This window comes from Puma concolor, chromosome D4, assembly GCF_028749965.1.
Source record: "Puma concolor isolate L17-30 chromosome D4, mPumCon1.1.hap2, whole genome shotgun sequence".
NCBI lineage: Eukaryota > Metazoa > Chordata > Mammalia > Carnivora > Felidae > Puma > Puma concolor.
The window spans coordinates 15,432,370-15,460,305 of record NC_141679.1 but is presented as its reverse complement, the minus strand read 5'-3'; the positions used below and the strand labels follow the sequence as shown (position 1 = coordinate 15,460,305).

General features: G+C 37.6%; 1 protein-coding gene across 1 annotated transcript; it reads right to left on the bottom strand.

Moving 5' to 3' along the window:
• Positions 1–4,523: 4,523 nt before the first annotated feature.
• On the bottom strand, positions 4,524–23,163 carry ANXA1 (annexin A1). Its single transcript, XM_025931642.2, has 13 exons — positions 22,972–23,163; positions 16,083–16,162; positions 15,881–15,989; positions 15,254–15,348; positions 14,062–14,175; positions 13,545–13,635; positions 11,577–11,656; positions 11,081–11,137; positions 9,399–9,492; positions 8,438–8,533; positions 7,295–7,353; positions 5,772–5,894; positions 4,524–4,870 (listed from the first exon to the last, which is right to left on the bottom strand). Exons 2-13 carry the CDS (start codon positions 16,146–16,148, stop codon positions 4,817–4,819), a joined length of 1,038 nt encoding a protein of 345 aa, XP_025787427.1. The 5' UTR covers positions 16,149–16,162; positions 22,972–23,163; the 3' UTR covers positions 4,524–4,816.
• Between the last annotated feature and the right edge of the window lie 4,773 nt (positions 23,164–27,936).

Below are 27,936 nucleotides of genomic sequence, written 5' to 3'. Positions count from 1 at the left end.
CAATTTTTTTTTAAAGTCGTTTCAGTTTGGAGCTAAGAATGACTTTCGTCCAATTTAATCACCACAAGATTCATATCCTAGCAAGAGAAGGATGGAAAATAAAAATCCATTCAATTATATTGACTATTTGGCCTATCGTTACTGATCCTCTTAGCGTTTGGAGGCACCGATTTTTTTTTCACGTTCTCTCGGGTGGTTTAATGTTATATCTTACTGATGAAAAACTATAACTTAGGAAAGGTAATTATCAGAGTGTCTGGGTGTCTCGGTCAGTGAAGTGCCCAACTCTTGACTTCAGCTCAGGTCACGATTTCACGGCTTTGTGGGTCTGAGCCCCACATCGCGCTCTGTGCTGTCAGAATTCCTGCTTGGGATTCTCTCTGCTCTCTCTGCCCCTGCCCCACTTGTGCTGTCTCTCTCTCTCTCTCAAAAATAAATAAATAAACTTAAAAATAAAGTAACTATTTTCCCCAGAGTCAATTAATGAGTGGTAAAGGTTTGGTGAGAACTCCAATCGTCCTGGCTCCCAAGTCACTGCCCTCTGCACCACTCTGCTCCCAGGTGATGATGAGTCCTTTGCAAATATCCACAGATGTCTTTTCGTCTCCATTTTTCCCTATAGCAACATTCTATGATTTTCACAAAGAAAAAAAAAAAAAACATAATGTATCCCCACCCTCGTTTACTACGTGTGGTCTTTTGAACTTTAAAGTAGTTATGCCAGTAAATTGAACATACCTTGTCAGCACCCCCACGAAAATGCTTCCCGAGATGGCAATCTAATTCCTGTATCACAGTAACCGGTATAGGAAACTCATGACTTTTTCAAAGCAATGCCAGCATGTGAACTTACGTAGCCACTCCGTGGAAGATATCGTAGGCAATGGTACACGGAATGTAATGACAGGCTATTGTCCTACACATGGCATATCATCGCTTTACAAAAATGGCTGTCACAGAATCTGCCCTTCTTCCTCAAATCATCTAGGACCCTGCTACTCTCGCTTTAAAAGATGAAATGTAACTGCCCTCCTCCCCTTGAATGTGAGCAGGCTTGTGACTTGCTCAACAAAAATGTGTGACTTCTGAGGCCAGGGTGTAGGAGGCGGATGTAGGAGCCCTGAATTGCTGTGTCAGAGGGCTGACTTCCCTGAGGCCACCATGCTGTAAGGAAGCTCAATCTAGTCTACTTGGAGAGATGCTAGGATTATCATCTAAAGAGAGGGATGCCTGGCCAGCCCTTATTTGTCTAGCGCCAGTGAGCTACTATTGTAGGAGGTTCCTCTAACCAGAACTGCCAAGTCGGGAAGAGAGAGGACTAGCAGTGATTCCCTGCAGAGATCTTGGTGACAGCAAAACCAGGAGGGTGCAGAAGCAATAAGAAGATTGTCTTACTTTCCTTCTCCTGTTTCTCATCCCTTCAAAGCTCCCAAGGTTCTTGCCTGATTCTAAAGCTGGACTCCCAATCTTCTACCCATTCTCAGTCCCTTACTCCAACACACTCTTGTCTGTTTGTAAATCCCTCTTTTGTGAGTTAGCCAGTCAGTTTCTCTTGCTTGCAACCAAAGACCTGACATTTAAACTTAGAGATGACATTTAAATTCTCCTGACATTTAAACTTAGAGATGCCTATTGCTTCATATAAGCACAAACATAAATAATCATCCAGCTTCATTTTTTAAGGAAAAGGATTTTTAGGGAATGTGAGTAGTTCCCAACATGATGAACCCAGACATGTTGTCTGGAGCTCTGGCAGTCACTTTGAAGCCATGAGATAATCAATATAAGGGAAATGCCAAATGATCACATTTCTGAAATCATTTAGCTTCATTGTAAGCAGTGGTCTTCCCCGGGGTTTCTTGCAGAAAAAAAAATCTATTTAGCCATTGTTACTCATCTTTTTCTGTTAATTACAGAGGACCACAAAATTAATTGATATATACATAGAAACTATCCCTGTGCATTCCATGTGAGGCCTGTAGGAACACGAACAAAAGAGGAAGAAAGAAAGTCAAAAAGGAGTCATGCTCAAATCACTTGACCTCAGCATTCTGGTGACAGAGGTGTCCGTTGAGGTGCCACACAGGATAGAGAGCAGAGGTGAGTCACTGCAATGGGTATTCTTATTTAATGATAAAGAAAAAATGCAGGTAAATAAAACTAATATAGAAGCAGCTACCTTAGCAGACATTTAGCCACAGATGAAGTATGTAGAGCATATGTGTGTTGAGCCTCGATGGATTTGTTAAATATTCTCCCTTTTGTATTGTTCCTGTGTTTATGCATGTTGTTGAAACTATTATCACTATTTTGTTTGAGAAATTTATCATTGATAATTTATGGTTTCTACTCCTCCATGCCCAAATCAATGAGAATTCTGTGTATGTCTGTGTGTGTTAACAAAATCACCATAGGCATATAAGAATTCATGCATCAGCCAAAAGGAGTAATAGACAGTTTTTTGGCAAATGGAAAATGCTGGCTACGTGTTTTATGTGTTTGTTGACTTATTTGCATATTTAAAAATGTAAGTGTATTTTATCTTCTAGGGACTAGGTAGGGTACTAGAAACACAGAAGGGAATAAAACAAACATAGCCCGTATCCTTACAAAACCTAGAGAAGGGAAAACAACTGAACAGGCAATTGTGATATGGTATTCAGGGAACACTGAGGTGGGGGCCCTGACCAAGATTTTGAGTGTCCAAGAAGATGTTTTGGAAGAACTGTTGTCTTGACACAGAGCTAAAACCTTAGTGTGAGTTAGAAAGGCAAATGGAGGGAATGGGGATTTTTCCTAGAATTTAACCATTTTATGGATAATATTGTCCAAGGCTTACCCTATACCACAGTTTACCAAGAAGAATATCTCATCCACATGGAAAAAGTAATTTCTTTTTTAAAAAATTTTTTAAACATTTATTTATGTTTGATACAAAGAGAGATAGAGCATGGGCAGGGGAGGGGCAGGGAGAGAGAGAGAGACACAGAATCTGAAGCAGGCTGTAGGCTCTGACCTGTCAGCACAGAGCCTGACGTGGGGCTTGAACTCACAGACTGTGAGATCATGACATGAGCCAAAGTCGGATGCTCAACCAACTGAGTCACCCAAGGGGCCCTGGAAAAACTAATGGAGCAGGAGACTATAGTCCTTTTCCACCTCTAATTTCCCACTCAGGTACTTGTCCTTCCCAAGGAAACACACCAGGGTGGTATCTTACGTAATAGCAAAAGAACTAAAAAATCCAGAGACTGTAATAGGCATTTCTGCCAGCCTCCTTTGGCTGATATATCAGGACTCAAGCCATCATGACTGTTCCATAGGATGCATGGGACCAGATATAAGTGGAAGAAAGTGAAGGGTAGAGGTCAAGGCAAATAAAGCTGCAATCAGGTGAATGCAGCTAGAATGGTCAGAAACTAAAATACCCAACTTGATTCTTTTGATGGTGATAAATTAAATTAGATAGATTAGTTTAGATTAGATTAGATTGCCACCTATGTGGTATGAATACTTTCAGAGGAAAATAACTGATTTCTTTTACAAAAGTGCAAAAACAATTCAATAGACGAAAGATAGCCTTTTCAACAAATGGGGTGGGGGAGCCATTGGATATCCACAAGCAAAAAAAAAAAAAAAAGCAAACAAAAAAAGAGAGAAAGAGCTTTGACCTAAGTTTCACACTTTACACAAAAATTTGTTCAAAACAGATCACAAAATTTAAATGTTAAATGGAAAACTATAAAACTTCCTTTAGGAAAAAACAGAAGAGGAATTTTCAGGAACTCGGGTTAGTAAAAAGTCTGTAGAAGTGATACCAAATGCACAATCAATGAAAGAAAAAACTGAAACATGGAACCACATTAAAATTTAAAGTGTTTGTTCTGAGAGAGACCTGGTAAGAGGATAAAAATACAAGCTGCAGACTGAGAGGAAGTATTTGCAAACTGCATATTGGACAAAGGACTACTATCCAGAGCATATAAAGAATTCTCAAACTCAACAATAAAAAACAAACTGTCCAAATACAAAATAGTGACAGTAACAAATGCTGGCAAGGTTGTGGAGAAAGTAGACGGTCATACGTTCATTATGGAAAAGTAAAATGGTACGGCCACTCTGGAAACAGTTTGACAGTTACTTTGAAAACTCAACATGCAATGTGCATTTTAATAGAGAGACACATTTTAATTGCTGCTCCTGGTTCATCTTCACACTGGTTCGTGAAACACAGCTGAATGTTCAATTGTTACAATACCGATGCAATAAATCCATTATTATACAGACATGCTCTCCATTTTCTGTACCCAGATGATAAAATGCAAGGAGTCCATTTTCCAACTCTGACTATTTTCTTAAGTTTGATATGCAAAATCTATTTCATTAAATGATTATAATTTAGGATTCAAGCTCCTTTCCCTTGGTACCAAATAAAACCACTGCATTACACACACACACACACACACACACACACACACACACACACACACAGAATCAGAATAGAAGAACCAATGACACACAGCTGTCTTGCAGAATCATTTTATTTTCTGCTGCACAAACATCTTTCTCAGGTAATGTTACTAGAACAACCTGTTTATGAGGTTTTATAGTTTGGGATAAATAGAGTTTAAAAAAGCTACTCTCTATCATATGGAGTTGTGATATAAAAATGGTTTATAGGCCATATTTTTCAAAAAGCATTTAGCTAGACTATAATCCTGCTGAGAAAACTTTACTATTTAAGTGCATGATATGGAATGAAAAGATATGATGAAAAAGTCTTCTGATCAAGAAGCTTGTGGTCATCAAAGGAATGTTAGTCTCCGCAGAGAGCCACCAGGATTTTTTCATAATCTCCCTTGGTTTCATCCTGTTGATGAAGAAATAGAGTATACTTAATGCTACCTGAAACCACAATCAATGTAAAATATTTTTAATCATAGAAGAATTACATATTTGTAGATTAACAGTTATAGAACGTATATCATAGTATGTGAACTCTAGGATCTTTGATAAAAATATCATTTACTTAAGTCATATAATTAATATAGCAGATAACTGATATTTGTTAATCAATTATTGTATAAAAAGCAATAGCTTTCAAGATTCAGATATATTGACTATGTTATATATTAGAGCCATTATTTCCCAAGAATGAAATACCACACAGAACTGGGTAACTTAACACAATATAATTTCGTATCACAGTAAAGAAGGACTATGTGACTCACTCACCAGAGAGAAAGTGATAAACCTGTGATTTTCTCACTTTTTCTTGGTAGATTTAGTTATCCAGTGTAAGTGACAACTTAACTTTAAACTGTCAACTATCTTTCAATCTTTCAAGAAGTTTAAAACCTTTGACTTGTGTTTCTTTTTTACTTTTAACATTATAATGAAAATTTAAACTTGCATGTTATACATTTTATATTAACAAAATTAAGGAAAAACTTACAATAGTAAGTTTCTAATCTCTAATCAATAGTCATTGCAAAATACATCATTATATCTCTCTACTAAAATGTTTTGTTTGCTAAATTTATACATGCGAAACTAAATGTTTCCATGACTGCTGGAAATTGTGTGTGGTTTTTCAGTATAGAATTCACAAGTCCAGGGAAAGTTCAATAAATTACATATCCTAAAATAACAAATTAATCTTACGCATACAATCTACAAATATGTAAGTCAGCTTTTCTCTTTGAAGAAGTTGCAAAAAGGACTGCCGTTTGCGGGGGTGGGCAGGGAGCATTATGAAAACCACAACATACCAGGATGGCTTGGCAGAGGGAGACACCATACAACTTCTGATAGCATGCTTTGATATCATTCATGTCGATTTCAGAACGGGAGACCATAATTCTGATCAGTGCCTTATGACGAGTCCCAGCACCCTGTTTAAAACAAATGATGGTAAATGTCATAGTCAGAGCATACTCTTAGTAAAGCAGGATATGGGTTTGAACGTGAAGCTCTTTTGTTCACTCACTAAAACACACATCCAAACACACACACACACACACACACACACCCATGCACTTGACACAGGTAAGAAATAAAATGACAGGGATCCAACTGTTGCATCAGCAGGTGTAAGCTTTTACCACCGCTTGATTGGTCCTCCATCATCAGTCTTTCTTTTGTCCAAACGCTCCAAAAATTACAAATAACACGAACCTTCTAATTTGCTAATCTGATGGTAGAATTCATCTATTTAAAACCCTCAGTGGTCTTGGGGTTGCGTTTAGGATGAAAACCAAACATTTTGTCTGGGTTCACAATGTCTGCCTAGTCCCACAACCTCTTCTTCCACTATGTACTCTCACGCTCATTGTATTTATCATCTTCAAAGTGTCATCCGGAGTCCTCCTCCTGGACCAACCTTGCTTCATCCCTCCATTCCTTCCACCACCACTGTCCTCTGGCTAATCCCTATTCAAATATCAGGTCTTAGTTTATCAGACGGCAAGTCTACACTGATTTCTCCTGCTCTTATTCAGTGCTAGGCGTTCATCCTCACCCAGCTAGATAACCATCCCCTTAGGTGGCAGCAGGCACGAGGTCTGAGACTGTATTGCGAACCACACAGTGGACAATGTGTATCATTTCAGAGGGACTCTTTCCTATGAATTGAATAGTTAGATCTCTCTCTCTCTCTCTCTCTCTCTCTCTGGGGACTTCTCTATTTTGGAGTTGCAAAGGAAAAAAGAAGGACGACTTTTCACAATACATGTATACAGGTGGCATCCTGTACAAGACGATGCATGCTAGAGAATGAAGTTCAAGTGAAGTGGCTGAAGTGGTATTTATTGCAAATGTATCTTAATAACACCTTCCACTTGTGTCACTTTAAAATGACGTTTTAAAATCTTAGAATGAAATATGAATCCAGGGCATGGATGCCAGAATAACAATATAAACAAAAAGGAAAGTGAAACATAGAAAGGAGGAAATCGTAAAACCCACAACCTCAGCGGAAGTAGGTTACTAAAATCACATCTTAAAAGAAAAAGTAACCTTTCTCCGCTGACTCAGGTTTTGTACAAATCACGAGTAAGCCACCAATTACCGACAAGCTCACCTTACTACCTCACCCGTAAAAAAATACAACAAATCTGACCGAATTTTATGCTAATAAGTAAGGGTATTGCCTTTTGCACTAGATGGAACAATGATTCTTTTTAGGAGGGAGCTATTAAAATAAGCATGGCTTGCAGACGATATGAAGTTTTCTGTTGTTCTCCCCACAAACAATAATTTTACCCCTAAGCAAAGCACATACACACAACGTTACCTTCATGGCATGATGAAGCTTCTCAGCAAAGAACATCGGTTTGCTTGTGGCACACTTCACTGCAAGACAGGCACACTTAAGTTGACATATTTACCACATGACAAGAAAGACACGTATGAAGGAAACATAAGGAATACAGTTTCACCAGCAAGATTCTATTCTAGACTTCTGTTCCTCATCCCCCCACCTCATAACGGATATTTGGCCTATAAGAAACCGTTCCCTTGATGGCGTTCTGAGTAATCTTTCCCCCCAAAAATGTCGCCTATCTCCTCCTGTATCTTAAATCCATCCAGTACCAACTCCAGTTCATGCTATCCGGAGTATACTCTTCTTGGAAATGCGGAAACCAGTAGGTGTTAAAGGCCATGTGGGCACACGGTCAATACTTTTCTCATGTCATAAAAAGAATTTTTTTCAAGTGAAATGGGGCTTGCTTTCAACATAAGGCAACTGCCTGATAAAACACTAACACATGCGTCCATGAGTGATATTCTCTACCTTGCTACTCAACGTGGAATCTGTAGACCAAAGGTATTGGCATCACCTGGGAGCTTGTTAGAAATGCAGAATCCCAGGGCCCCACTACAGACCTACTGAATCAGAATCTGCACTCAACAAGATTTTCGGGGGGATTCATGAGTGCGTCAAGGTTTGAGAAGCACTGCTTTAGAACATACGTTCCCAGGTAATCAGGATAGCACAGGAGACCTTTAAAGCCTTTTTCTTCTGAAGGCCTTTTCAGAAGTCTCTGCAGACCCACAGAATTAATCCCTCTGGCTATGACTAAGATGAGTCAATCAGCAAGTGGCAGACCAGGATTTGAATCTGCATTTATCTAAACCCAATCTCATGCTCTTAATGACTGACCACTCTGACTTTCCTCAGAGGTATGCCCTGCCTGGTGCATCACTAAATGCTCAGAAAGTTATTTCCCGCCTGCCCATCTTTTTGATAAAAGGAATAATATCTTTTATTATTAAGGCCATTATATGCCTTTAGCTAAACATTCATTGCCATTATCTTACATGTTGCCTCTATATGAAATATAAGTTTATTATATCAGCTATTTTTTTTTTTAAATTATGGGACAGCATTGACCATTTCAGGTTAGAAAACCCTCCCCGCTGCAGGACCACATACCAATAGCTGTGAGGCATTTCTCGATGTCCCCTTTCATTTCCAGGTCCAGAACTTTGTTCATGTCGTGCTTACTGTACTTGGCGTACTTCTGAAACACTGAATATGAAGTTTAAACTAAGAGATGTACAAGGCATCCTATTTTGGGGAAACTAGCAAAAGCAGGGCGACTCAAAGCATTCCTTGACTGAATTTCAAAACACATATTTTAAAGCGAATTATTCAACTGAGCATATTTTGGATACTTCATCTTCTCCTAGGAACGTAACTCTCATGGCTATTTTGGTGCTCCTGTATATTTTTGGGAAAGCTTTGCAAGTGTTGACATTTATTAGAGCTGGCGTGTGATTGACAACCGTGATACTTACTACATCAGAGCCAAGTGCCATACCAAATGGATCTCCCCTTCTATAGAGATCTGTGTACTAAATGTCTCTTATTTTTATCATTAGAAATCAGTGTGCTATTATAAGATAATGAACTTTCGATCATCATTAGGACTTCCCCTTTGCATTGGCTGCGAAAAGGTGCAGAGTCAAATCTTGTGCTCAAAGGCCAACTCTTGTTGCTTTGTGGTGGCGGGGGGGGGCAGGGGGGGACCGCTGTGCCCTTTTCTTCACTTAGTCCTGAGTTTTTAATGTTTTTCTTCATTGTAATTTCACTTATCGTATGTGTGTATTTTGTCACACCCATTCCAAATACTTTGAGAGAGTAGAAATAGTTAAGATAATGAAATAATGTTCTACCTGCCAAAATCACAAAGTGTGTTTCAAGTACTATAAAATGGTGGCCGTTCAACTTTGGGCAAATGTACAAATGGCAATAAGGGGTCAGGAGCACCACATCCACTTGGGATGGGAAGGACACTAATTAAGGCTTCTATCTTTCCATTCTTTTATTTGTCCTCAAAAAACCCTGAATCTTCCATAAGTAATTTTCAGGAACCTTTTTTTTCCCCATTTACCTTGGCGAAGATGGGGATATGCTCTGGTGGTGAGAATGGTAATGAACACATTCACATCTGTCCCTTTTCTCCTTTCTCCTGCTTCATATAAAGCCTATCAAGAAACACAAACATAAACATTTGACTATCTGCCGACTTGATACCCGCACAAGAATGTTAGATCTCTTCAAAGATTTTCTAGGCAGCTGCTTTGTGTCCAATTCAATCACAGTAAGCAACGCTAAGAGTGCAAGTTCCATAAAGATAGGGACCGTATTTGGTCAAGTATCTTCCACGGTATGTTTGTGCCTTGCAAACAGTAGAGACTGAAGATGTGTTTGCAGAATAAGTATTTGCTGAATTAAATTGCTTTCAGGTTATGCTCTATATCAAGACAACTCCAAGGGACTGTCTAAACACAGGGTGTTTTTTTTTTACTCTTGATCGTTCAGAGTAACTACCAGCAAATGGTACTAATAAATCAATAATTCAAACATAACCTAGACTTGAATTTTGATATTAAGATTTCTGGATTCAAATTCTGACTCTGGAACTTAGTTGCCCTGTAATCTTAGATAAACAATTTAACCTTAGTAAAGTACAGATTTTCCTCTTTTGTAACTGGAAAAGATAATCTTTGTCGTACAGTCACAAGCACTCTCTGTTAACTTTCAAATGTTAATTGCCATCATCCTCCTGGGCCGCTATTAATCCAGGTAGCTGCCATAAATATACATCCAAGAGCCCTGATAGTCTTAAAATGGAAAGCAAATTCAGAAATGTCACAAGCAAATAAGAATCATTTTTTATTATAGGCAGTTATTCAAATGCTAACTTTTGTTCTTTGATACACTTGCATGATTTCTATTAAAATGGTCGAACTTCTGGTAGATGTAAGTTATTTTGGACTTTTCAAACAAACATCTGGTATGTATGTATTTATTCAACCAAAAGTTAATGAGTGCCTTTTATGTGCAAGATTATGTACCAGTATTGTGAAGGGAGTGAGTATGGACATATAAGTTTCTATCCTATTAACTCACTGTAATGAATTTACAGACATAATATTATCCCATAGGGAAAGCATATGCAAATAATAGTTGTCTTTTTTTTTTTTTTGTATTTAACAGAAATTCCAGGCCCTAAAATGGCACAGTTTCTCTAATGTTGCCAATGGATTGGTGTATAAATAACCAGCAATCTCACTGAAATTATATATGTCAATATACTTGAACGTATATAAATGTTATAATTTTTATAACTATAATCATTACTATAATGGTTTTACAACATAAACATACATCTATATGTATGAACTCATTGCACTCTTCACTGTTAAAAGACGGTTCAATGTGCTTACCCTTTCCACTTAAAAATTATTTTTCCCTTTCTTAGACATGATAAGAAAAAATTCAGGGTTTTCTCAACAAAAAAATTCTTAAGAATGACAAATCAATTTCTTTCAATCCCCTCCCACTTTGTGAGAAATGAAATCTATTAAGAACATAAAAATCACGTGTTTCACTCTGTTCAAGTGCAAATGGGTGTGCATCACTCAGGGAATGAACATTAGGGGTGACTGGCCTCTAGAAGGATCTCAAGTTTGCTTTCACGTAGAGGCCTCATGTGGTAACCCCACCTAACGCAAGACCTATCTGACATAGGAAGGTCGACTCCAGAAGTATTTGTGAGCACTTGCTTACCCTGGCGTCCGTATCAGCCAAGTCGTCATTCAAGCCAAAATCCTCAGATCGGTCACCCTGAAAAAAATCCCCATTCTCTGGTAAGTTGTTTTATTTTATTTCTTTTTTAACTTTTTTAAGTGTTTATTATTTTTGAGAGAGAGAGAGAGAGAGCAAGCAGGGGAGGGGCAGAGAGTGAGGGAGACACAGAATGGGAAGCAAGCTCTAGGCTCCAAGCTGTCAGCACAGAGCCCGATGTGGGGCTCGAACTCACACCGACCGCGAGACCATGACCTGAGCTGAAGCCAGCCACCCAACCAACTGAGCCCCCCGGGTGCCCTCTGGTAAGTTGTTTTCTAGCATGTAATCTCATGATTTACTTAATTCTCTTAACATCAGGTACATAACACTTTTTGAGAAATAGAGAGTCAATTGCTTATTTCGAGAGAGAGAGAGGAAATCTAAGACTTGACTCCTCATAAAGGAGGAGGTATTTTCTGAACTAGTTGAAGTATACCTTAGCGAGAGAAAGCAAAGCATTCCGATAATCTCCAGATGTGTCTGAGGTGATATCTTTAGCCAGATCTCTCTTCAGTTCTGAGAAATAAGAAAAGTATATTTTGCAGTAAACTAGTGACAAATAATGGTGGTAGTAATATCTGACGTCTCTGTGCTGGCTTACAATTTGCAGTGTCAAATGTTCAATGACTTATGGAACGTATCTCAAATATTATCATTTTTTAAGTAAAAACAGAGTAATCAGAGCAAGTAAAATCTTAGATCATCAAAGCTATTTCCATAGGGCAATGAAAGCAATTTAGATAATACAGTGGATGAAACCCTACGGTCATAAAACTTTTGCTAGCAAGAATAAATTGCATAGGTACACATGATTAAAAATCAATTTTGAAACAAAATATGCCAAAATTTAAGCAATGGGATGAATTAGAATATGTATTTAAAACCATAAGCTAGAGGTACTTCCTTGAACACAGATTATGTATTTACTTTAAAATGTTATAAATATCTTATATGTGATACAGTTTTGCATACATGTGTAAATATATATACAGATAGATTGATTATAGATATAGATATAGATTTAAAATGTTGTAGAAAATCCCTTAATTAACTAGGCAAAAATAATGCTCTAGTACACAAAAATTAACTGAATTTATAATTGAGTAGAGGACAGGGAAGTTAAATAAGCCATCATTACACTATATTTGGTATATAATAGAGAAATATGGACATATACCTTTGTAAACTATGTTTTATCAAGCAAAAACGAACTGATAATAATGCCTTTCTTGATTATCATTACTGATAAATGGATCTAAGAAATATACTGATAATGAGATAAGAATCGCAGAAAATGAGGTTAAAACCTTCCTTATTGTGATACCTTTATTAAATTGCCATGTGCAAGGGCTATTGTATTCCCTGTGCTTGGTATGAAAACCAAGCAGAAAGATCCTGTATGGTGCCGCATATTAGGATGGGAAAACAAACGTTGAAGGCTTGGGAAACTAGAAATAGAAATTAATAAAATTCCCAACACTGACCAGGACCCGGTGATAGCGACCCTGTTTACAGTGTTGAGTGTATCTTTTAAATGAGATGTGTCACTGAATAGATAAAATGATCCATGGCTGGTCATTCGTCCCCATGGTTATAAATAGAGATAAAGAGTAAGTTACAAAAATACATAAAGAGTAAGTGACTCATTTATGTTCATAATGACTAAAGTTCATAATGGTAAAGGTAAAGTTTCCATCAGAGGATTGTAAGTACTAGACTCTACATTTTCTTTTTTTTTTTTTTAATTTTTTTAATGTTGATTTTATTTTTGAGAGAGACAGAGACAGAATGCGAGTGCGTTGGGGCAGAGAGAGAGGGAGCACAGAATCTGAAACAGGCTCCAGGCTCCGAGCTGTCAGCACAGAGCCCCACGTGGGGCTCGAACCCACAAGCTGTGAGGTCATAACCTGAGCCGAAGTCGGACGCTCAACCGACTGAGCCACCCAGGCGTCCCTGGACTCTACATTTTCAAGGGCAAATGCAGAATATTTTGTTTGGAAATTTCTGTTCTTGTTATCTTTTCAAAATAAAAAACAATGGGACATTTTTTGGACATAAATCTCAGAAAAATAGAAATGTTTTTAGGAAATTCTTTAAATTCAGCGCTAATGAATTGAGTTTTCCATTACAGTAACATGTGGCCATTTGTGCTAGAAGGACATTTTCTATTAAAGTGCAACGTTGATGAGGGGTGGGATGCTGTCTCCCTCATCAGCACCCTGGCAACTCGAGTGCTGTCTGGTAACAACGTGTGCATGCATTGACACATGCCGAACAATGGAGAAAAATTATAATATGTAGAATTTCCAAAGCCCCATTATTAATATCCACATTCAGCTTTGAGAAACACATACCACATTTAGTTTCCGAGAGGCGATTTGGACTGTTGGGCATTAAAACATACCTTCTCTATAGACTCTGTTAATCTCTCTGATTTCTTTGTTAGTTCTTGATACCAAAATCTCATCCAGAGTATCTTCATCAGTCCCAAGGCCCTGGATTAAAGAAGAAATGGAGGAAAATCTTATTCAAGAGCATCTGCTAGCTTTTGTGTCCCAAAATTCGTTTGAATCTGACAGTTAGTAACTTTCCCACGGTATGTAGTAAATATCCACAATATTTAACGATTACAACAAACGCTATTATGCTGCTCTAAAAACAAAATGGATTTAAAGCCAGTGTTTTGGACAAAGATGTGAAAAGTGAGGCATATGATTCATTGCAGTGACATCATGAAAAGACTGGACGTAATACAGCTGCTAAGTCCAACATTCATTCATTTATTTATTTACTCATTCATTCATTTTATTCTCACTGATGGGCATGCCCTGTACTGGATGCTGAGGATATAAGAAGACATGTAAGTGGACTTGGTCTATACAATCTCTTGAAAGGAGTTTTGGTTAAATAAGGCCATTTACCTTCATGGCAGCACGAAGCTCTTCAGCATCAAACTGGGCTGGAGTCTTTAACAGAGCCAAAACAACTTCCTCGAGGTGACCAGAAAGGGCTTTCTTCAGAGCTTCATCCAGGGGCTATAACCAAGAGATTAGAATCAGGGCCTCTAATAAGTAAATGCTGATGCTGGGTAATACCACATTGTGGGGTTACCTGACTGTTAGGTAATCTTACTGCCGATTGCTAAATCCAGCCACCTTTTAGAGCTCCTTTCATTCAGGTACAAAATATGACATTTAGAATGTTACCTTCATTTTTTAGGTCTAGAGTGATTACAATGAAATTCGCTGAATTCATTGATAACTTTCTTTTTCTTTTAGAGACAGTGCAATCAGGGGAGGGGCACAGGGAGACAAAGAGAGAGAGAGAGGGAGAGAGAGAGAATTTCAAGCAGGCTACACACTCAGCATGGAGCCCCATGCAGGACTCAGTCTCACGATAGTGAGATCATGACCTGAGCCGAAATCAAGAGTCAGATGCTCAACTGACTGAGCCACCCAGGTGTCCTACACTGAGAACTCATAAAGGACTTCTTTAAGTATTCTCTTGATGTTTTACACAGGAAGAAAATCACAAGGTTCAAATATAGGAGTTTGTATTTTAACAGAAACAGTAGTAAGAATACTTCAAAAATAATGTACTAATAATTTTCCAGCCTTTGAGGTTTTCACTGCTCAAATAAGCATTACAATCAAGCACTGGTATTATATCATTTTCTAACTGGACTCCTTAAAAATATTACCCATTATTGGTATAGAGAATACAAAGCTTACTTTTAAAGTAGAATTATATGTATAAACTTTACATTCAGACATTTAATCACTCAATTTAAAATTTAACATAACACACATATCAATCAGAACATATGCTTTACTGCCAAGAGTACTCTCGATATTCGTTATATTCAAATTAAAGACTGGTCTTCAATATAAAAGTCATCTGCAAAGCACCAAGACGACTCATGTCTGAAACCAGAAAATTTGCTAGAATTGATTACACTGCAATCAAGCAAGGAAATACTGTCATCCTCGTCTTAGTTGTAAGGGGAAAATAGTGTTGGAGACTGAAAAAAGAATAGGTGAATTGTGCTTCAAAATCCATGTTTATACATAAACGTAACTGAAATTAAATATCTAAATGTACCACTCGACCTACCTTTCCTTTCTCCTGGAGATACGCTGCTTTGATCTGCTGACGTTGCGCATTGTTTCTCTTAGTCAGAATGTCAATGATGGTTGCTTCATCCACACCTGGAAATAAAAGACCACTAGGCTTTTAAAATCAATTTTCTTCATCATCAATAACTGACATAAAATAATTAATTACCAAGATGGCCCAAATGAAGTTCTAGAAAACTAAGAAATGGAAATTATACCAGCCTAAGATATAAAGGCAGCATTAAAGGGAAGCGTTTCAGATGTCACTTCCTCCATCTGAAGGAGAAAGAAAGAGAAACTGTTCCCGACCCTCACAGCTGCAGTGCTTGGTCCTGATTTAAACCCTAGATGTGAGGAGAGGTGTTGATTCCAGCATTGAGTTTCTGCTGGAAATGAGCTGGTAAAAATATCAGTCGTAGCAACAGAGATTCTACTGATTTGACCCAAATTTCCCAAGTGCTGAAAATTCCTAAGTTCTTTTGACGAAGAAATCTTTTTTTTTTTTTTTTTTTTAATCTTCAAAATGAAACAGACCTTTCCCACTGCGCATGGCTGGTTTTCAATAGCCATTCTAGTGGCCATTCTGAAATGTCCAGGAGGGGCGGTTATGGGGAGACATGATTACCTTTGACTGTTATCGCTTTATGCAAGGCGGCAACATCCGAGGATGGGTTGAAGCTAGGATAGGGGCTCACTGCTGACCCAGGACCGCCTTTGGAGCTTTTCACAGTTTTCTGTGGATGAGACAGACATAGAATAACGTCCACTCCTTCATACTAGCTTCTCTTCTAATCTTAACTAAGTTATTTTATTGTCACTTGACTTACAACGTATTCCTGCTCTTCATTTTCAATAAACCAGGCCTGTTTGAGGAATTCTGATACCATTGCCATTTTCAAAGAAGTATCTGGAAAGAAAACAGGTAGATGCTTTTACCAAACAAAAACTTACAGCACATATATGCCATTCTACTCTCTTGCATAAATAAGACATAGAGTAGTCTTGACCTTACTTAAGGATTACATTTAGGAGCATAATAAAATGCTAGATGTAAGCTCTTTAAAAGGAGAGTCTGACCCTTGAACAGAAACACCGAGCCTCACCCACCATTCAGAAACTTGGTTCTTTCTTGGCATATTCAGTCCTAACCTTTAGGGGCCAGATGATTCTACAAGTGGGGTTGGTGATTTAGTTCATTGCTCTAAATTTATAGACCATCTACCATATGCCAAGCACTGAAGGTCCAGAAAATATTCAAACATCATGCTTTCCTCAGAGAGCTTCAAGCTAGTGCATGCTTCCTGTGGGAAAACACAAAAGCTAAATGCTGGCTGATCTAAGCCTCTCTTGGAATGCGTCAAGGTTAACCTGACAGAAAAGTTAAAGAGAACACAACAGAGAGAAGGCTGTCATATTTGGGACGCTACTAAAGCAAGAAATGTTGGCAGAAGCCCAATCCAAAGAGGTTTAAATTATCTCCAACGCTTTGGGAAAAGATGAATGGATTTCTAGAAAGAGCAGTACGATTCCATTTATATTTCAGAAAGATCACTCATCCTAGATCATAGAGAATGGCTAAGAGACGGGCAAGATGAAAGATTGGAGACCATTTAATAGGCCTTTAGAGAATCTGGGTAGGATTGGTGAGGGCCTAAAGAAAAGTAATGGCTGGAGAAAAAGCATAATGTTCTATTTACATTTATAAGGTAAAACAATCTGTGACAATCTGCCTGAGTGGATTCAGGCTCAAAACACTAAAGGAGCTTGATAAAGAGATAGTCAGGTGGCATTTCCCCCTCAAATAATTGTTTCCTTTTCCATTCCTTGGTATAAAATTATTTCAGCATTTGAAGCAATTGCTACCCTCACATTTCTTCCTAGCTGAGCTGTCCTAAATATTAGTCCTTCATGGTTTTCCATCCAACACACAAAAAACCCAGATTTTATAAGAGGTTCTTTGTTCTCATAGGAAGCATCAGGGTGATACTGCAACATAGATGTCCCCTTTCCACAAACTCTGTCTTGAAATTTTGTTAATTGCTACCATGGTTCTGCAGTATTTTTATTTACTCAACCACGTATATCTTTAAAACCTGAAGCATGTTGAAAAACTCGTGTGTTCCCTGTTTTGTCCACAAAAGAAGCTCTCAGTGATCCTTTCGGGCTGGGGATGTGTTTCGAGGGGCTCGTTCGTGAGCAACGTTGACATATCTCTCCATATTGCTTTGTTTATCCCTCTGAAGACTATGCCCATGAATACATCTGAAGGAGTTTGGAAGGGAAATCTCAGTAGTTTGAAATTCTTCATCAGAAGCTAAATGAATCATGAGAAGTAAAACCCATAACCTGACTCCTTAACAGCATGTTCAGACGAAATCTTTCATCCATACCTGCTAAAAAATAACCTCAGTTTCAAGTAATGAGATTAAATACATGAGAGAAACCATATCCAAAGCAGAAACTATCTCCACTTAATTATCATGGGGATTGTTCACATTACTGTTCTGTCATCAGTGAGAAGAACCAATATTTTGTGCATCCGTTTAAAATAACCTCTTCCCCCTCCAGCAACTGATAGATATAAAGTTATTTCCTGAGGTAAAGTCATGATGTACAATTTTGCACAAGGTTTTACTTCCTGTTACAGTCATAATCTGAGGCCATTGCTGTTGGCACAAGCAGATTCATTTTCCAATTATGTCATTGGCACATCCAGAACTTCTAGTAATTTCTGGCAAGGTTTCAGGTATTTGAAATTTCCATTTTTATAATCTCAGCCATGCCCTTCGTAAAGTAGAATCCTCAAAATGAGTGATATGATTGGTCACTTAGCACAGTACTTTTCCATCAGTGAAATATGTATTCCAGTATTTCCACTCTTTTCAATTGGAAAAAAAACCCTCAAAATAGACCAGAGACTATGGACATTGTCAAATATAATTTTAAAAATGAACCCCAGAACTTCAACACAAATTTTATGCAAACTTCACTGTGCTTCATTTTTTTTCACTTCTCAAAAAATGCTCACATAATGCATTGATTTCTTCACATAACACCAAACAACACAAATAAGGGGGCTGAATAATTTATTTGACACAACAGAGTTTATAGAGGAGACACCTTTGTAACATATCTTCTGAGTTCCTAGATCTTATAATCTGAAATAATTTGGATGGTCTTGGGGCACCTGGGTGGCTCAGTTGTTTAAGCCTTTGACTTCGGCTCAGGTCATGATCTCATGGTTCGCGGGTTTGGGCCCCGTGTCGAGCTCTGTGCTGACAGCTCAGACCCTAGAGCCTGCTTCGGAGTCCGTGTCTCCCTCTCTCTCTTTGCCCCTCCCCCGCTCTCACTCTGTCTCTCTCTCTTAAAAATAAAAAATGTTTTTAAAAAATAATTTTAAAAAATGAAATAATTTGGATGGTCTAAAAGCACGGTCTGGAAAAGAAAAGTAGTCTGAATAGACTGTCTCAGAAAAGCAATTTGAGGAAAATGGAATCTCAATCCAGCCAAATAATTTCTACTAGCTCTTAGCTTGAGGACACAGGAATACTGGCAGGATGTAAGAAATTGCCCTAAAGGAAAAATATTTTATCATGTACCAGTAGTTAAGTGCTCAATGTCAACTGCAAGTATTAGCAGAAATTTTTAACAGTTGCAACATACTTTACAAATACCACAGCAAAAACATTTTGGCCAAACTGAATTGCTAAACCATTCTGTCTCTTCTGTAACTACCCTCTGCATGAAAACCGGCATTTTGTACCTTGATAAAACATATTCAATACTTTGAAGGTAACACTTGCTTTACTTTAGATAAATAATGCATACAAGGATCTTTTATAGACTGTTACTTGTTATATAGATATCAGATATTATTACTATGCAGAGAAAAAATTTGGTCTAGAAAATAGAATTGTAGAGTTAAAAAAATAAATTACCCTATGAATCTGCAAAAGATTTTCTTTTTTCTTTTTTCTTTTAGTTGCAACGTTTGTAGGGTATGTATTATTTTATTAACATACCTTGGTGCTCTCTCTCTCTTTCTCTCTCCCCCCCGCCTCTCTCTCTCTCTCTCTCTCTCTTTCTCTCTCTCTCTCTATATATATAATCTGGGTACTAATGAACTCTGAAACCAGCATTATCCAAGATTATCCAAGATTCACATTATCCAAGATTATCTCAGTCTTTAACATCATCTAATTTGAAGATGAAATTGGCCATTTATACATAGGTTGACCTATATGGAAATTAACAGTATTTCAGAGTTCTTCTAGTGAATGATCTGTTTGTGAACATGCACTGCCTACCAATCTCATTTATCTGTGCATAAATGTGTAACTTTCTAGAGATGAGCATTTTTGTGTATATTTATGTGTCATAAGAGAGCTCTCTTCATCTCATTCAGCAAGGAATTACAGAGGGTAAACACACATAAAAAGTATGCCCAAGATGTTAGGCAGAATACAGGATCCATGCTTACAGCACTATAAGATAAAGATATTCCAGAAATGGTACGTTAGTAATTAGGCCAGCTCAAAATCTGAAAACACTAAGGCTTGTATCAAAGTTAATTTCCTGATTTCTCAAAAACTGCACGACAGTTATGTCCTTGTTTTTTTAATATAGAGAGACAGAAGTAATTTAGAGGCATAGGGCCATTGTATCTGTAGTGTTGTCTCAAATGTTACAGAAAAAAACACAGAGAGGGTGGAGTGAGGAAGAGGATAAAGCGAATGTGACATACTAACAATTGTGGGATCTGCGTACAATGGTAATTCTGTGCGATATTCTTGAAACTTTTCTGAAGGTTTGAAATTATTACAAAAGTTTGTTTGTTTGTGTTTCTTTCTTGTTTTAAATCGCAAGTTCTATCTCAGTCGGCCTCATGAAAGGCTACTTCCAAGATCTGTAAACAGAAGAAGCCGATTTTTATGGTCTCTCATGCATCCTGGTGACAATCTAGAATGATCAGAGTTATCCAGAGATACCAGCAGCAACTAATTCTTGCATAGGACAGCATCTTCATTCTTATTTTCTACCTGGGAAAAACAGTGTAATTTTCTGGCAGTTTTCTAGACAGAAGCTGTCAAACATCAAGTCATACATAAATCTATGCCTTCTGATTCCAAAGTATTGCAAATTGTTTTACACTTACAACCAAAAAGACAGTGAGTGACAGGAATGTTATTTTTAAGGGCTCACACTCGAGAATCAGCTTCATTACCAGTGAACCCATGGAGACTGTGGCAAGGTTTACCCTAGCACTTGGGGGTTTATTCTTCAATGCTTTGGCTTGTGCTCAGTTTTTCCCTTGAATATATATATTCACGGGACCTTCCCTTACCTGCTGGTGTGAGGGAACCAATTAGACTATACAAAGGCATGACTCATTCAGGAAGAACCATTTTATGAAAGGTACTCTCATGAATGTTTTGCCTGTAGGCCTTTGGATAGGGTGTTTCCTTTGCTTGGAATGCTGTTTCTTCCTCCGTATTCGCTTCCCTTGCCAGACTGTTGCTTCTAAAAGGACTCAGCATAGACCTCTTCACATCCTCCAGAAAATTTTCAAGCGTTCAACACTCAACTGGGTGAAATTCTGTGCCTCTTCCAAGATGTCCTCCTGTCCCCCTACACTCGCCCCTACCATTCTGTATTATCACTTTCTATGTACCCGTCTATATGCCCCAGCAGCATTCCATGAGGGCAATGCTAATCTACTATTCATCATGCACCTCCAATCTCTGGTATTTAGTATATTAATAAGTATTATTGAATGAATAAAATAGTGGATCAGTGCTAATTATTTAGGAAACATATCTATACATTTCACAAACGTTTCTTCATAGCTATGGGATATAAAATAAGAACTGAAGAGTTCTGAGCCCTATTTGGATTCCCTTTAACTGACTATATGGCCTCAAGAAAACATTTAGCTTCTCCAGGGGTCTTCATTTATAAAAATACGAGTGTTGGAATAAATAGTGTCTACAATGCATAATAGCTCTGAGGTGCCTATCTTAAATTTCATCTCAAGTGGATGGAGGTGGGGAAAATTAGCATAATTAAGGAAGGTATTATATAAATTATATCTGTTCTGATCTTTCTGATAAAAATTTATCCTGTTTTAAAGAAAGATGAACTCATCTACTCCAAAAACTGTTTTGGATTGATCGCTGAAAAATACAAGGTCCACTGTTTTAGCTGCTTAGCTCTGATTTTAAAAACAGCTCCAGGGTTTAGAGAAGATTAAGAACAACCGATTCAGCAAACTAACATCATAAACAAAACTCAACTTTTGCAGCTCTTTGGGTGGAGGAAGCATTTAATAAGCACGAAACGCTGCATAATGTTATTATTAACTATTTTGTCAACATCCATCAAAGGTTGGCTATCTGCCTTGTGTGGTTGAGCCTGGGGGCCAGGGTGTTGACAGAACTTCTGGGGAGGCGGCCATTTCTGAATTAGGGAACCAGTGCTTTACCGCATTTGAATCATTTTGCAATGCGCCTTCCCTTCTAGCTATCAAAATACATTTCTGCGGGCAGAGGGGAATATTATTTTTTCAAAGTCCATGCAGAATTTTAAATATAAACAGGGCAAGAAAGAGCACTTCCTTCTTAATCAAGCTAGCATTAAAAGTTAGATGTCAGGGCATTTAATTTAACATTCAAAATGGACTAAGAAAAATTCTCAAAGGAGCACTTGTAATAAACGATAGCTGGATATATGATGATTCGAATTCTCTCACTTTTGCAAATATATCCAACACCAGTAAAAAGTCTACCTTGGATTTGTTTGGTGCTTTTGCTACTAAGGAAAATAATTTTCAGAGGACCCAGCTGGCATTTGCAGGAATAACTTATCTGACACCACCCAGAAAATACTTTCCTTCCCCTTAAGTTTTCACATCCACACTTGAAAAACCTGTCTATGACACAGAGACTCCAGGAATAAGAATGTGGCCACACCCTCTTTAAATGAAATGATTAATCAGCGGATCCTCTTACTTATTTACACTGCATAAATAAACATAACGTAATTTCAATGTAAATTACAAAGGGCATAATTATCACTAGGAGGTCTGAATCTATTTAATTCTTAGAAAGAAAGAAAGAAAGAAAGAAAGAAAGAAAGAAAGAAAAGGAAGAAAAGAAAGAGAAAGAAAGAAAGAAAGAAAGAAAGAAAGAAAGAAAGAAAGGAGAAAGAAAGAAAGAAAGAAAGAAAGAAAGAAAGAAAGAAAGAGAAAGAAAGAGGAGAGGAGAGGAAATAGTCCTGCCATTTTGAAACAGTTTCCTGAAACTCCCCTCCAGCACTTCTGTTCTGTACTGGTTGCCTACAAGTATCCACCCTCCATCATGATTTCCATGTAACACACACACACACACACACACACACACACACACAGCTCTTGGAAATGTGTAACTCATAGGAGGAAAACACATTCTTCCCTTTTTCTTCTATGGTAATTCACCAACAGTGCAATAAGCCAGTATTAAGCAAACTGCCCATATTTGTAAAACTCTTAACTATGTAAAAGAAAACATTACAATTTGTGATTTCCGACATATAAATACCCAATGTGATTTTACAGAAAGATTTATCAAAACATACTAAATGCAGCTAGCCATAAATCCTGGAGAAGCAGTAACAATTAACATCACGATGGGACAAGTTTTCAGAACAGTCAAAGTAACTAAAAAGAAAACTAAGACTTACCCTTTTTCTTCACCTTCTTCCAAAGCACTGGAGAGAGATTCTCCTCTGAAGGTTTCACACTAGAAGTGAAGCCTAGTGCTTCTGATTTTATAGAATTTGAAAGGAGACCACACCTAGCAACCAGAAGTTAGTAATTGGTTGCCCTTTGTTTGAAGTACGTGGCTCAGCCTCGGCCAGAAACAAAGTGAAACAAGTCTTGCAAAACTACCAGCTGAACCAACTCCTAGCCGACTGCACAGAGGGAAAAAAAAAAAAAAACACGGAAAGACAGACTTTTTTTTTCCTCTTTAGCTTGCACTGCTTTTTCCAGAGAAAGTAGACTGCAGTCGATTTCCAAGGATGCAGTACTGTCTACCCCAATCCTGATACTAATAATTGGCATCCTTTTTTTAAACAGGCTGTGAAAGGAAGATGTATACACTTCAAAACAAAATAAACCTAAGAAAACCCTTTTCCTTTGAATCCTAGCTCCACCACTAGTTACTATGTGACCTTGGGGATATATTCAATTTCCCTGAACTTGTCTACTTTATTTTTTTAAGTTTATTTATTTACTTACTGTGTGTGCAAGCACACACACACATGCAAGTGGGGGGGGGGGGCAGAGAGGGAGGGAGGGAGACAGAGAATCCCAAGCAGCCTCTGCACTGTCAGTATAGAGCCCGACACGGGGCTCTATCCTGCAAACTGTGAGATCATGACCTGAACCGAAATCAAGAGTCAGATGCTCAACTGACTGGGCCACCCAAGTGCCCCTGAACTTGTCTACTTTTGTAAATTAGGGATAATATTATCTAAGCTGCCTACCCACTAGAATTCTTGTGACAATTGAGAAATTATATATATATATATATATGTGTGTATATATATATGTATATATGTGTATATGTATATATATACACACATACATATATTGTAAATTTTAACACCAAGCAGTGCTGAATAATTTTTATTTTTATATTTTACCAGCAATTTTCTTTCCTTAAAATAAAAGACTTCTTGTGTTTATATATGGCTGGTGGATATAAGTAAGAAATAGAAAAGAAATAAAGCTCCAGATTGTCCCAAAATTACAAACGAAGTTAATGCTAGAAATATGATCATTATGACGTTCAAAAAAAGGTATTGGCATTCAAGGAAGGCCTATTTATGGCGTTTCTTTTATAGAGAATCAGTTGTACAGATAGATATGCATAGATCCTTGACATTCTAGAGTAGTTGAACACTGAAGGAAGGCACTCAAACTATACAGTGAAAGGGTTACTAGAGTAGCATCTATTACAAAACAGGTGCCCCAAGACATTTCCTACTTGCCACAAGGAACAGAAACTGGTTCTGGTAGCCTCAATGGTGGTTCAGTTTTATTCTTCACAAATTTTACAAAATTCTATGTGATATTTCCATTAAACTATGCAGAGCTGTAAACTCTGTCATGGTGTATGGTACAGTTTATGGGGCATTTTAGGGTTTGTTTTTTTGCCTGTTTTCCTCAGAAATATTTCAGGTAATTACACATATCATTATATAAATATACATATATATTCATATATATATACACACACATATATATGTATATTATATGTATATGTGTATATGTATATATGTGTATCATTATATATAATATGTGTATAATATATAATATAATATATATTATACATGTCATATATATTATATATAATAATATATTATATATAATAATATATTATATATAATAATATATTATATATAATGACATATAATATATAATGACATATATATGCCAGCTTTACAAAAATCAATGAAAATACTTTCTTAAGATTGTCAGATTTTATTGCACATTCTGAATTCTCAATGCTAATTTCAGTGAAGTCAACATATTCTGATGTAGGATGATCAGCTAATCTAAATATTTGAGAAAATGCCAATCTATATATTTGGCACTTACTGTAAGTACGTGTTGAGCAAACTAATTAGCTGCTAATTAATTGTTTACTATTACTGCATTACATTTTGACAGATACAGACCAGCTTTCTAATATTACATTTATTTTGTCAGGTGTGAAGAGAAAAGATAATTAACAAAATTTGGTTTTATATTTGTGTTTGTATTACTAACTTTGGTAATGGAAATGATGGAACATTTCTGCACAGTGACACCCTTGTGAAATGAAGAAAAAAGCCTGTGTGCCTTTTATAACATATAATCACGTAAAAGAAACATATAGGTTTATTTTCTTTTGTTTTTTGTGGTTACCAGTAGCATAAATCCAGAGGAATTACTTTATATACTTGGATTTGTAAGGCACTGGCAAATCTATAATAGCAACAATATTCTTTCCAAATTCTTGTGGAAGAATTAAGAAAAAAAAGTTACAAGAACAATTTTTTTTTCAAAATTCACTTTTAGCTGGAACCCTAAAAGCAAGTGAAACTCCCAAATATGAAAAGTAAAGAAAGTCACTAGTCATATAAGAACATTGATGCGAATGATCGGTTGGAAACGTTTTCCCCCCCACGCAAATCAAGCGGATTTGTGGAAATAAAATAAAGCATAACATATGTTACCATTTAACAGCTAAGGGATAATCAGGGGTTAAGTGTTTCCTGTTCTTGAAACCCCAGGACTGCAGCCCCTGAGACATGACTCACCCCTCTTGGTGCTTCAGGAAGATGATGAGTCATCAGCTCCAGTTACTTTACAGAGAGAGAACAGAAAATAAAGGAAGAGGAAAAAAAAGAGAGAGAGAGAGAAATGATAGTTAAAAGCAACCGCTGTGTGTTACATTTTCGCAGCATCATTATTTCTGCTCCTTTAGTGTGGACCTGATAGCCAAAAGGAAGCAAAGCAGTGAGACAACGTAACAGAGCAGAAGTATGCGCCTAAGACTCCAGCAAAAGATCTGATTTAGTAAGGGGTTTCCTGCCACCCCTTTCTGTTAGGCTCTGTCTTCAGCATTTTGTTTCGTATAGAGAAAGAGATATATTCAGAATCATCAAGAACAGCATTTCAGGGGCGCCTGGGTGGCTCAGCTGGCTAAACGTCCAACTTCAGCTCAGCTCATGAACTCAGCTTGTGGGTTTGAGCCCCATATCAGGCTCTGTGCTGACAGCCCAGAGCATGGAGCCTGCTTCAGATTCTGTGTCTCCCTCTCTCTCTCCCCCTTTCATGCTCACGTTCTCTCTCCCTCTGTCTGTCTCTCAAAAATAAATATTTAAAAAAATTTAAAAAAAGGAACAGCATTTCACTAAGATCCCCCAATTTCCACTCACCTTCCTCACATCCACTATCCACAACCCATGGGAAACATTGCTTTAGTCAGTATTTAAAATATGTTCACAGGTTAAAGCATTTTGAGAAATAGTGATCCAAATGGTTTTCCCTTTACCTCCAGATATGTCAATAATCAAATAATTATCATGTGCGTGCACGCACACACACACACACACACACACACTAACTTACTGGGATGATAATTTTGAGAGAGAGAGACAGAGCATGAGCAGGGGGGCAAAGAGAGAGGGAGGCATAGAATCCAAAGCAGGCTGCAGGCTCTGAGCTGTCCGTGCAGGGCTCAATGTGGGACTCGAACTCATGAATTGTCAGATCATGACCTGAGCTGAAGTCGGACACTTAACCCACTGAGCCACCCAGGAGCCCCGACAGTGTCTCCTGTATTTTTAAATCAGAAATAGTCCTCTGTGATAACGCAGGCAAAATAATAACCAAATAATTTCTTATTACACTTTCAGTTCTACTTTTTGTACAGGGCCTATTTTTGTAAAGCTAGAGTATAAAATCAGTCAACTCTTCTATGTAGCCTGTATTTCCATCACCTCTAACATCTTAGAGTGAGGAGACAGAGTCTTGTAAGATGTTGGACTTCTTTCCAAAAATGCATCAGTTGCATTTTTGTGACATGTCTACTAAGAAAATATTGACTTCACCTGATACCTAATGATTTTGTGGTTTGTTTATTGAACTTTCTTCCTCTACACTACGCAAGTTTAATATTTTCACTATTGTTGGGTTAACATTTTGACAAGTTATCTTGCTTTCTTGATATGGATTCAATAAGAAAAAAAATGCAAAGAATCACCCTGTCCCCCCTAAAAAGTAAACCAGGTTTGGAATTCCTGAGATTGGAATTTCCTTATCCCCATGGACTTTGGAAAGAAAATAGAAGTTTCTCATGAAGTCAGGTCCCAGCAAGATAACATTGTGGGTTTTGAAAATCCAGACACATATGTAGCACTGTGTTTCAATCTTTAGTAGAGTATGAAGTCAATGTACTATGTACTGACCAACATTTTTAAAAACTAGAAAAGAGAATAGAATGAAAAGGAAGATCGTGGAAACTCTCCCAAGTGTTTCACATATTATGAAGTAAATATTTTATGAAATATTGGCTTATGTTGCTATATGTATATATATTTATGAGTACATGGTATAAATATATAAATTTATTCCAACTAAGTGTTGCGTTTTAAAAAGTTTGAAAATAGGGGTGCCTGGGTAGCTCAGTTAGTTGGCATTGGAATTTGGCTCAGTTCATGATCTTGGGGTTCATGAGTTCAAGCCCCATGTTGGGCTCTGTGTTGACAGCTCAGAGCCTGGAGCCTCCTTCAGATTCTGTATCTCCCTCACTCTCTGCCTCTCCCCCCACCCACACACACACTCTGTCTCTCTGTCTCTCTCTCTCAATAATAAATAAACATTACAAAATTGATTTAAAAAGTTTGAAAATAAAAAAAGGGGGCGCCTGGGTGGCTCAGTCGGTTCATCATCAGACTTCTGCTCAGGTCATGATCTTAGGGTTTGTGAGCTCGAGCCCCTTATGGGGCTCTCTGCTGTCAGTGCAGAGCCCATTTCAGATCCTGTGTCTCCCTCCCTCTCTTCCCTTCCCCTGCTCATGTGTGTGCATGGGCTCTCTCTTCCTCTCTCTCTGTCTCTCAAAAATAAATTTTATTTTTTTTTTTTAATTTTTT